At 62.8% G+C, this 12,099-nt stretch overlaps 1 protein-coding gene across 6 annotated transcripts in view; it reads right to left on the bottom strand.

Annotated features, from left to right (window-relative positions):
• Nucleotides 1-12,099, bottom strand: part of TBC1D2B (TBC1 domain family member 2B) — a 67,000-nt gene that overhangs the window by 23,196 nt on the left and 31,705 nt on the right. For 4 of the 6 annotated variants that reach the window (XR_007128505.1, XM_047735695.1, XM_047735698.1 and 1 more), the window contains 4 exons: nucleotides 7,788-7,951; nucleotides 5,066-5,295; nucleotides 4,185-4,574; nucleotides 562-672 (listed from right to left, as the gene is read on the bottom strand). Coding sequence is in view for 5 of the 6 variants with exons in the window: in XM_047735695.1 (XP_047591651.1) it covers nucleotides 562-672; nucleotides 4,185-4,574; nucleotides 5,066-5,295; nucleotides 7,788-7,951 (895 nt within the window). In the remaining variant the exon portion in view is untranslated. The remainder of the gene's footprint in view (nucleotides 1-561; nucleotides 673-4,184; nucleotides 4,575-5,065; nucleotides 5,296-7,787; nucleotides 7,952-12,099) is intronic. The other 2 variants (XM_047735700.1, XM_047735699.1) reach the window with 2 other exon arrangements.

Raw genomic sequence — 12,099 nt, 5'->3', positions numbered from 1 at the left:
TCCCTATGGTCATGCTGAGTGTCATGCGGCACGTGGGCTGTGAGAAGGGGCCCATGCGGCGCTGACATGTCCCGGGACACTGTGTTCCCAACCAGCTTGTCTGCTGTGTCATCAGACACACCCCAGGACCACGTGGACGTAGGTCTGGGGAGACGCGACCCACGGAGTGCAAAGCAAGGGCTACGAGGGCCACTGAAAGCCACCGCGTGCCGGCTGCTGTGCAGGCGCTACCCTTCCAGCCACAGCGCCGACAGACACGCACAGCAACGGGTTCCCACCGTCCTCGTTTACAGACGGAAACCAGGCCACACGACTCAACGGACAAAATCACAATCCAAACGCCTCCGTTCGGGGAACCTGGGAGTCGGAGTCAACGGGTCTGTCGGCCCCATGACGCAGGCAGACGAGGACACGTCAGGGTGCCTCTCGGAACACAGCGCTCTACGGCCTGTATTTTGGGTTCTTGTGCCCCAGCACAGGAGTAGGACTGGTTCAGGGTGTGCCCGCTTCTAGAGGCTTCCGCGTCCCCAGCCACCAGGAAACAGCCGCGACCCAACCCACCTTGGCCATCAGATCCCGCTCCCTCCTCTCCGCATTTCTCCGCAGCGCCGAGAGCTCCAGGATTTCCTTGTTGAGGAACTTGTTCTGGGTTTTGTACCCCTGTAGATTATCCTGTGGGCAGAAAACCGCCGTCAGTCCAGCCCACTCTCCCATATGGTTAACGTACTGCCGTGTCCCCTGAGGGCCCCACCGAGTCAGCGCGAGACGACCGCCGGGCACATCCTCATGGCCTCTGCAGCCACCCTTGGGGCAACAGAGGAAGGAGTAGGACTACGTCCGCAGGCTGTGAATGCCACCTCCTGCACGCACTGACTGTCACGAGGCCAATCCTCGTGACCATTTCCTCTGTAACTCAAGGAACAACACGTTTTCTGTGGCTCTCGCTGTCACTCAGGGGACAGAGAAAAGGCCACGCGAACACCCGGCACACTCGACTACGGAATCACGCCCACCCCCTGCAGCGGACGACGCGCTCCGGGGGCACGTTCCTCCCGCGTGTACATGCAAACATTTCCAGCTCTGGAGACACCAATGGCGAAGGGCGAGGAACCGGACACACCTTCGCCTAGAAGTCCCCAGCTGTTACCGTCTGCTGCGCCAGCTGTTGGCTGAGCCTCGCAGGTGGTGACAGGTTCTGCCAAGTGCGGCAACGTGCTCGCTGGAGGAGGGGAGCGTCTGGGAGGAATGAGCTCCGCCCAGCTCAGTCCTCTGCCCGCGTGCCCACCCCCCCCCACTCTGCGGGGCTCCCAGGGCTGCGCTGGGCCCCGGGTCGCTGGGCTATTCCTGGACCGGCCGGGAGTGTCCGCCCCTCACGGGACGGAGGCCCTGCCTGCTCCTTGAGTCGTGTCCCATCTCCGGGCTGGACGCCACCGTGGGAGTGGGGCTGTAATCACCCCACGACGTACAGAGGAGCAGTAACGTCTCGACGGCCCCCTTGATCCCTAACGCTTGTGGGTCCGCATGAGACTCCTGGCAGCTCCGTGAGTGAAAGCCCTGGGGCCGCTGTCTCCATGTCTCCGCTGAGAGCCAGGCCACAGGGCTCCGGGTGGCACCTGACAGGATCACAGCTCCTGCGTCAGCAGGACCGCACGTCTTGACAGGCTTCCGAGATGCTGAAGGCCAGCTCCACATGAGGCCTGGATGCCCCAGGGCCCGTCCTCCCCTCTCCTGTGACTGACAGCTCTCCGGCCACAGCCGACACACACAGAAAGCAAAGCAGGCCAATGAAGGAGGAAGAGGGACGCGGGCAGGTGAGGACGGCGGGAAGGCCGAGTACGTGGGCCTTCCGGTCACATCCCGTGTGACTTCATTGTGAAGACTCTCCCTACACCAATGCCAATGACCATACAAGTGAAGCCCCTACCTATGACTGCCAGGCCCCGAGTCCCCGCCGGACCCCGCAGGACCCCACCGGACCTGGCAGGACCTCCACCAGACCCCACAGGACCCCGTAGGACCCCAAGAGACCCCGTCAGGGGAAGCCTGGTTCACAGGTGAACATGCCGGGGCAGGAGGGGACCCGACACCCAGGCAGGGTGCAGCAAAGCTGAGCAGCTCTGAGCTCCTCCCGTGCTCTCTACAACCATGCTGTGTCTGTTCTGTACTTTCTGACTATTGTGGGTGCCCCAGGACAGGCCGCGCACTCCCAGCACAGTCCCCGGTGTGCGGCTGAACTAACGCCCGTGAGAGTCCCGACAAGGAAAAGTGGCCGGCCAAACAGCAGGTCACAGGAAGACTGGCCGCACAGGCAGGGGTGGTGATGCAGACGGCAGCCCCGACTGTGCCCGACGAAGCCATGGGGTCCCCACACCAAGTGAGAAGAAACACAGAAAAGCCTGGCAGGAAGTCCAGAAACAGTCATGTACTTAGACTGGTAAAATCCTATGACCCATGTGCGTTCCTTCCTCAAAATACCCAGAAACAGAAAGTGACCGCGTCCCAGAGCCAACGAGAAGCGTCAGCAGATTCCGAACAGGCAGAGTCGGAGAAAGTGGGTCGTGACCGTGACGGACGAGTGCTCCCCGAGAAACACAGGCCATGCCTCCCCATGGAGGCGTTCTGAGTTCAGGGTCGAGGCAGGAAGTCAGTCTGGAAACCGTGCCACCGTGAGAAGCGGGGACAGCAGGAACGCATGGCAGAACCCCAGTTGCGTCCGCAGCCCCCCCGCCAGACCTGTTTCAATTCCCGCAGAGCCGCCGCAGGGGCCAGCGGAGGGAGCAGGCGGCGGCAGAAAGCTCGGGGCAGCCGCCGGCCCACTTAGAGCCCAAGGCCTCGCACCCACCCCTGAACAGCCAGCCGCACCCTCCCGCCCCATGGCCTCTGTCCCAAGTCACCTCATCACGGTGGGGTCTTAGAAACCGTGGAGAAACATTGGAGGAAAAAGTCATAAAATCACCAAATGCATCAAAACCACCCCGCCCGGCACGCCACAGAACCTATAGCGTGAATAAGGGGGACGCCTGCTCCCGATCAAGTCTGTCTGCCATGTCCACAGGGTGCTGAGTCCCCGGCCCACGCGAGCCACTCAGCCAGAGACAAGCCTCTTGCTCCCGCGCATCCCCGCCCAGTGTGCCCACGCGGCCCGACTGCCGTCCGGGGTGGGCGTGTTCGCTCTCGGAACTCGGCAGAGTCGCGTTGTTCCGGCCACACCGACCACGGTGGTGTGTGTGGTCCAGTCACAGAGGAAGGGGCTGGAGCTCTGCGGCTGACCTTCCAGCCTCACACGTTTCACTGAGCAGTGGTCACTCTGGGAGACCACGTGCTTGTCCCCACGACACTCCCATCAGCCCAGGATTCACTTCTCTTCTAGAATTCTCGGAAAGACCCCTGCACATCTACCACCCAGCTCTGTGCTGATGAGCCAGCGAACTACTGCTAGGCACGTGGTAGGTGCCCACTGATAACCTCGACATGCACATCTTCGCCTTCAAGGAGAACCTGTCCTCGGGGGGCCAAACACCCCTGGTGCACAGTATTTACAGAAAGAGGATACCCAGGTGAGTAGCACGTTATAGCTGGGTGGGGACTGGGGCTACAGACCTACTTGGGCTGAGCCGGGCCACACTCAGGGCCTCTCTGTGGCCTGATGGCCGGGGGCACAGCCCTTGCCCACCTCAGCTCCGACCTGGACAGTCACAGTTCAGGAAGCAGCCTCCCCACCCAGGCCAGCCCCCGGCCCTCAGCGCCAGGACCCTCCCAGCCTAGGTGCAGGGACTCCGACTTAAGCAGGCCTGCCTGGGAGCCAACCCCGCACCAGCTTTTGGGAACAACGTACCCTCGGCTCCCGCACCCCTGGGGCTGAGGCAGGCCGTGTGCGGTGCTGGCCTGGGCGCTCATGTGCAGCGGCTGACAGGCCCCTGGGGCTACGTGGGGTAATGAAACTCTAGGGGTACAGAGCAGAAAGGGGGAGTATCGGCTGCGACAGCAAAGGAGGAAAAGATCCAGGAGCACCCCGGGCAACGGCATGGTCAGACTCGGGACTTTCCACGGAGGCTTCTCAGAGAACACCCATCACCTGCTGGCAGGTGCTCCATCCGCCCCCAAGAGGCACCGCGGCTCTGCGGAGGCCCGCAGCCCTGGACGCTGTCTGACCCGCCCCACAGCCGAGCCCGCGCCCCACTCACTTTCAGCCTGTCCAGCTCCAGCTGCTCCCTGCTGGCAGGGGCCGGGGAGCCGGGCGCCCCCGCGGTGGGGGCCGAGCCGTCCGCGCCCTCGCTGAGCCGCCGCGAGAGCTTCATGATGACCTCGTCCTTGGCCTGGATGGTCTCCAGCAGCATGCCCAGCTGCTCGCTGAGCTCGCCCACCTTGCCCTTGAGTGTGCGGGCCTCCTGCTGCAGACTCTCCCTCTCCAGGGAGAGCCGCTCCAGCTGGCTGCTGAGGCCCAGGATCTGGTCGTCCTTGCGGTGCAGAAGCTCAAGCGCGTCCTTCGGGACCCCCTCAGAGAGCCGGCTGCTGGCAAAGTACTTGTCGTACTGGGAGGACCGGACCGTCTGCTGCAGTAGCCGTACGAGCTCCTGGAGCCAGAGGGGAGGGAGCAGACGCGGTGACCACGTGAGCCGGCACCGAGGAGGCTGCGCATGGCGACCTTCCTCTTGGGGGCGCTCAGAAACGCTGGCCCCTGGGCAGAGAACAATACTAGGAAATGGGAGACGCGGGCACGCGCGCCATCCCCCCACGGCCCCCAGCACACATGCATCCAGGAGCGTGACCAGCAGCTCCGAGCTGCCCAACGAGGCGTCCTCGGTCTCAGAGGGCCACAGACACCACGTGGGAATGCTTCTCCCTCCTGTTACGGGAGCAGCCGGCGCTGCGCTAGGGTGGGAGAGGGCCTGGCAGCGGGAGACACACTCCCCCTAGGCCCCCGGAAACCCACGTGTCTCTGATGCCGACATCAAACTTCCGGGGGAGAAGGCCCATCTGGGGACGGAGACCCTCGGGGATCCGGGCTGCAGCCCCGCAGCATAGCCAGCGGCGGGGGGCACACACGGGGAAGGAGGACGGCTACCTTCTGGCTGGACAGGTCCTTCCGCAGCCGCTCCAGCTCCTCCTGCTGACTCTGGACCTGTAGCTGCACCCCGGCCAGCGGCCTGACCCCAGCCGCGCCCTGCGCCCCATCTGCTGACAGCTCGCCGCTGACGTGCCGGTTCCTGTATGATCCGATCATGTCTTTCAAAGGGCGCTTTCCTTTGTAGGGAATACGTCCAAAATCAAAGGGAAATCCTGAGCCAGTGACTCCTACAGAAAAACAAAACTTGTTTTCTATGTGCAGGACAAGCCGTCCTTCTGCAAACCCAGGAAAATGCATCGACCTCCCACCAGCCATCCCCCAGGAACTTCCACGTCCGCGTGCAGCAAGCACAGGCGGGGCCGCCTCTGGGCCCCGACTCGCTCTGGACAACCAAGCCCAGACCCTGAGACGGTCGCCCACCCTGGGTCCTTCCTCAGGAGACTCGCCTTAGGGTCCTTTCCCAAGAGCGTGTCCTGGCTGTGACTGCACACCTGCCTGAGCACGCGTGCAAACGGGCACAGAGCCCTGGCCCCGACGAGGGATTTAGGACAAGGCCGCGGGACACCTCGCTCAAGACTCGTCTGTGACACCCGCTCTCCTGCAGATGCTCGGGTCTCATCAACAGTCTCCCGAAGGGAACAGAGACACAGCCTGGGGAGGAGCATGGTGGCTCCGAGTTCCCGCAGCGTCCCGGAAACACGGAGTCCAGCCCCCACCACCCCCGCCATCAGATAGCAGGCTCCACGGCAGGACTCACAGACACGGGCCTCTGGGCTCCCTTTGCTCACCTGTTCTCAGGAAGAAAGCAAAAGAAAACCCCCAACACATGTTCTTCATCGTGAACATGTGTTTTAAAGGGTGACTATGTTCTCTTCCTTAGAAAGGGGCCTTTAAAATTCTGACAGATCCAAATAAATATCAGCATGAACGAAATCACATTCATGTTCTAACCATGGGAGAAAACACGCACTGGGAACACGTGTTGGGATTCTGTGAAGCTGGAAAACAGACGACTCCCGGCTCCTAAGTCCGGATAGTGGCTGCCCTGGGAGATGTAGGTGACTGGCAGGGCTGGTGGAGAGGGGACAGAGACTGGGGGATGAGGGCTGCAGACGGGGGACCAGCGAGGGGCAGGGGCATGGGGGACAGCGTGAGGGGCCAGGGCTGGTGTACAGGGCTGGCCCCATCCTATTTCAGAATGTGCTGCCCACGTGGGTGCACTCACTATGAAAACCCACGGACATCACATTTCCGACAAGAGGGACTTTGTGCACTTGAACGCAGAGGAACAGATATAAGGGAGAACAGTTTGTGCTCCACACCGTGCAACATAGACACGCCGCAGGGCTGATGCTCGTGGCTGGTACAGGAAGGGTCCACGAGCCCGTACGATCAGTCACAGACCCCGTGTGGCTGCATGTGTGGCCCGGGGAGTTTCCAGCCCACGCGAGCCACTCAGCCTCGCAGGCCTTCCTTCCTGACCATGCTCGCAGGTCATTCCCAGAACCCCAGCCCCCGGCTCGGGAGGTGCTGGCGTGGGCCCTTGGCAGGAAGCACAGCACGCCTGGCCTGCCCGGCCCACCACCTTCACACCGCATCCCACGGGACTGGGCCCCACGCCACGACCCTGCGAACACAGGCAAGCCCCCGGCACAGCGGGCCAGGACTACCCTCCGGGGGACAGGAGACGTACTTCCTTGAAATACTTGTGCTCCCGGTAAAGATTTCGTAAGATCCTGCTCCTCCTCCAGCCCCCGCTACAATTGAGCACGAGGTAGAATTTCCAAATTACTGTTGTTCTACATGGAAACATCAACGTTCCCTCGTGGATCGCTGGACGGGCACAGAAGTGGCCGCAGAGACAGTCCGGATGATGACTCCCGAACCCCGACCTCCCCAAAACCAGCGGGTCCACACGCGACGTGGTTCCCACCGTGGGGCCGGAGGACATGTGGCCCCAGAGACCCACCACAGTGTGTCCTCATCCGAGGAGGTCAGCCCCGTGACCTCATACAGGGCACACGAGGAGCAAGGAGGGACCTGCCGTCCGGAATATGGGACGTCCTTGGCCCAGAGACCGTCTCGGCCACACGGATGCCGAGGCCAACGGAAGATGGGGACGGGGAGCTGCTCAGACTCAATGAGGCCATCGCACATCAGCGAGGAAACCGCCTGCAGGACTCGTCAGTGCCTCTCGTGATTGGAGACATGAGCGTGCAGCCATGGAACCAGGGCAGGCGTGACAACTGGATTTACGGCTGCTGTTTCTCGGTACAATAATGAGGCATCATAAGTTTTAAATTTAGACACAGTGGATTAATGTCTAGAATTTACGTTAAACCCGCCCCGCCCAGGGTGAACGTGGGACAGGTGGGGGCTTGGAGGGAGTGGCCCTAAGTTCAAAACCGTGGGGGCCACACAGGGCTACAGTGGAATCCATGACCCTGTATGTTCTACCTTTGTGTAGACACGTGTTCTGTAAAAAAGGGTTTAAAAAAAAACAAAAACGGTATATCCGTGAAGAGCGCTGCCAGTTCTGGATGCCCCACCTCCCAAGAAACCTCACGAGTCACGGGCTGGGGTTCTTCCCTGTGACACCTCAACCTGCAGGCCCGCAGGGCTGCTCATCCCCCCACAGACGCGGCTCCTGCTTCCAGAAAGGCTGGGACCGCAGAGGCTCCCCCGCAGAGAGGATGGGCGACCAGAACCACGTCCGTACCTTTGTTTCCTTCCAGGGCCGGCTTCTTCCTCTCTTCCTGTGCCATGGACTCCTCTAGCTCCTTGGGGTTCGGGTCTAAGAGCTCCCACTCTTCGTTGGTATAAAACACACTCTTCCGACTGTCGCCCTGTCCTCTGCCAGGACGGAGAGACGACATGGAGTTTCTGTTGGGAGAAATAAGGTGAGGTATGTGAGACGCTGCAGAGAAAACTAACTTCACGCCTACAGGGACGGCAAGTACCAGCAGCTATGACATCACGAGTCAGGAGGGAGTGCAGAGAGGGACGGCTGGTGGATGCTGCAGGCGGGGGTCTGAGTCATGGGAGTCACACAGGGGTGCCGTTGGCAAGACCCAGTTAAGGGGAAGGGATCCACCCCAAGACCCCACGTGTCCCAGATTCCCGGGCGTGGTCATGAGACACGGAGGACTGCTGCACCGTTGCGTGGACCCAGGTGAACGTGGCAGTCAAACACCTGTCCACAGGAGAACAGATGCGGTGGGCCGAGTGCCAAGGCACCATGGAAGGGAAACTGTCCATTCCTACGTCACTAGCGCCCGCCGTGTGCCAGCCACGACTCCAGCTCGGGAGCCACTGAGCCCGGGACACGGTCCTGCCCTGGTAAACACGTCAGCCACAGGCCCTTGTTGGGAGAGAAGGGTCTTTAGATGCCGAACAGAAGGAAATGGGACAGTGACGTGTGCAGTGATGGTGATGGTGTTTCCGATCCTCGCGGGAACAGGGGTCACAGACGCTGTGCCTATATGTGTGGCAAGACCACGAATGCCGGGACGCAGGGCCCCACTGCCTCCGTGAAGGGCTGGTCGCAGACTGCAGCCGGAGCACAGGACACACAGACAGCAGGGCGGCCTGCACAGTGGGACCCGGCCGGCCGGGGGCACCGCCGAGGATCCCCGGTGAGGGGTTTACCCACAGACTGAGAACACGTGTGCGTATACAGGGTCCGCACGTGGACAGCCACAGCTGCCTGATTCCTCACACAAACGTGTCCCCGTAGGCGGGTGGCCCCAGTGGGACACGTCCACACACACCACACACTGTGCAGCAGAGAAGGGGAACCACGAAACACTCGTCAGCGCAGAGCAGTCCACAGAGGACAACCACGAAGGACCACGCACAGCCCGGCCATGTTCACAAGGCAACAGCGACAGAGGGCAGAGCAGCGGCTGCGGTGATGAAGTGCCCAGCGTCGGTCATAGCGGCGTCTACACGACCACGCACGGTGTTGCACATTCACCAGACTGGACAAGGATCAGGTGGAGTTTCCCGCAGGTCAGTCACACCTCGGGGCCGCGGATGAAGGGTAGAGCAGGGAGGAGCATGCGCCGCGTGGGGCTCTCCAAGGGGACGTGGCGCGGGTGCTGGAGCGGGGCTGTGGGCCCGCGGGGGGCAGACTGACCGCACCTACACGGACCACGGCCGTCTGTCAACGTGCTGTTTGTGATCAAGACTGGTTTTGGCTGATTCCACCGCATTGAGCTGCTCTAGATGTAAGAGCCCAGGGGACCAGTGACGGCGACATTCCCGCTGCCGCCTCCCAACAGGCACGCACGGCCTTCTGCTCCGGCGCGAGTGCCCAGCAGACACCCGCCGCGTGTGGCCTCAGCGTTTCCTCCGGGCCTCGAGGGAGCCGCTGCCCACGTGCTGCTTGTCCCCTAGGCTCTCCCTCCGGCGGCCGAAGCGCATCCGCGCCGATGCCCGCGACCGCCCACAAGGACACGCACAAGATCCCACAGTGCTGCGGGATGCCGCAGAGAAGAGCAGCTCAGGACGGAAAGCGCACGCCCACGCACGCCCACGCACGCCCACGCACGCCCACGCACGCCCACGCCCACCCGACACACTCTACTCCTTTCCGCGACAGGCCAGAGGCCGCTGTGCACAGGCCCACAGCTCTCACGGCGACTTCGGTGGCCGTCAGTCGCCCACGTCACCATGGACCAGAGCGGTTACCAGCTCTCGGCGCAGGTCCTTCCCCCAGGAAGGAAGGAAGCAGGAAGGAAGGGCTCGCAGGAAGGAGCCCCGGGCAGGAGGGACGGACATGGACGCTGCCAGGAAAGAACAGCTCTTTACCCAACTTAGGCCGTCCCCGCACAGCCCCGCATGCCCCTGCCCTGCGGGGAGGCCCCCACACCAAGCCCCGGGGGAAGAGGAAACAGGATCAGACTCAAAGCTCGAAGTCCTTGACCCGAAGCACCAAAGAGCCTGTCCCCCGCTTGGACCTTCCGTGCCTGCGCCTGGGGGGCCGCAGAGCACGCTGTCCTCAAACCACATCCCCCCGCTCCGGCGGCAGACAACCCCCCACCTGCGCCACCCCACGGGGCTCACGGCCGCGGAGACGGGGCCCTCCCGTCGGAGACTTGGGGCCCTTGTCGGAGAGAGCCCGCTCTTCACAAGACCTCAGAGCTGCGCCCTGTGTCCCCTGGGACCACGCCGGGTGCAGCTCTGGTGTGATAATCGGCGGAAACGCACAGTGAGGCCCGCCAGCGATGGCAGCGCCGGGATCCCCAGCAGTGGCTGTTCCCACACGGACACGTTTCAGATCAATTTCTCCCCTGTCCAGCAAACACAGGCCACGTCGGGGACGCCGACACAGGGACCTCCCCCAGGAACAGGTCCCTTCTTCGGACAGGTTCTCACAGAGACACAGACACGCACGAGCCCGTCAGAAAACACTGTCTGAAGTGATGAAAGTCAGAAACAGCCAGAAGGGGCCTGCGGAGGAGACGGAGGCCCGGAAACACGGCCCCAGGCGTCCTCCCGAGAGGGTGGCGTGGGCGCCGTGACACAGCCATACCAGGACAGCCGCCCCGGGGACTGATTTCGGACTTGGGGCTCCCGGTGTGGGAGAAAGGGCCGCTGCTGCTTCCGTCTGGGGCTCTCGTCTGGGGCGATGTGCTCCAGTAGCCACACACCCTTCCTCGTCCCCGTGCGAACCCTGGCCGGCTCGCAAGTCTGGAACCACACATGTACGGTTCAAGTAGCTGCACTGCCACCAGAGTGACGTGGGAACGTGGTCACAGGGGCCCCTGCCAGTGCCCGTCTACCACACGTGCACAATCGAGCACGCAGTCCTTCACTTTGGGGCACATCACGTCTACAATAGTGTGCCTGCCCCAAAACCCCACCTGAGCAGGAGTCATCACACCGGCGAGCCCCCAGGCAGGGGCAGCGGGTTGGGTCCCCCCGCCCGACGCACAGACCTGGCATCCAGCCCCCGTCTGGGCCCCACCCCTGCACCACCTCCACTCAGCACCTGAACTCCCGACATGCGGACCTGGGGACTCAGGAAACCTGCTCTCATGGCCGCTGCGTCGCACACAAACCCCTCGTGCAGGTCCCCCGCATGCTCCAAGACCTGAGTCAAAACCCATGTCCTGCAGAGTGACCCCCCCAACACCTCCAAGTACACAGGTCAGGGGGCAGTGACCGCGGGGTCAGCCCTCAACGGCTCCCCACGGCCTCGTGCGTGAGGCCCCACCCACCGCCACCCTCCCCGATGGCAGCGAGCGGCCAGCTCGGACCTGTGGACACCCTCATCCCCACCCTGTGCGGAGATCACGGGAGATCACAGGGGACGAAGGGGACTAGGATGACGGCAGGCTGCCTGGCCAGGGCGGGCCTTCAGAGCCTGCTTCTCAGGTGTGAGTGGTGGCCCCGTCAGGCCACGCAGCTGGATCAAGGAGTCACGAGGTCAGCTCCAAGGGCCATGCCGGGCATGCTGTCACGCACCCGAAAACACCATTTGATTAACACCGACACTCCGTGACATTCTGTCTGGGTTTCACGCGCTTCCCAGCAGCACACGTTACACACGAGAGGTGACTCTTCGCTGTGGATTTCTGGGCAAAGAGGGGACGGGACGCTGCATGGGAAGCAAATGTCGTCCCAGGCGGCCGAGTGGGACGGTGGCCCCACAAGCACTGGCCAGCCCGGCAGGACTGCACGGCACAGGTGCAGATAGATGGGCGCTGAGGGCCGCTACCCCGGGGCACGGCAGGAGCTGGGCCCTCCCCTCGTCAGTCCTTCCCAGCACGTGCCCGGTGGTGCGTGATGTGCTGGGGACACACGGGCTCACACGGGACATGGGCTACGGGCCAGAACGCAGAGAGATGTGGCGACCACCAGTGTCAGGACAGCTGTGGGGGAATGTGTGGGCTGACACACGGGGTGGGGGGCAGAGCATGGCCAGGACTCCCCAGGAGGGAGACTCACCCGGCAGAGGGAGGGCAAGGCAGGGCCTGGGGGAGACAATGTTTGAACAACTAAGGGAGCCAAGCAGGCCGGCGACA

Source organism: Lutra lutra, chromosome 7 (assembly GCF_902655055.1).
Source record: "Lutra lutra chromosome 7, mLutLut1.2, whole genome shotgun sequence".
Lineage (NCBI taxonomy): Eukaryota > Metazoa > Chordata > Mammalia > Carnivora > Mustelidae > Lutra > Lutra lutra.
Note: the sequence above shows the minus strand (reverse complement) of the source record. Positions and strands in the feature narration are given on the sequence as shown.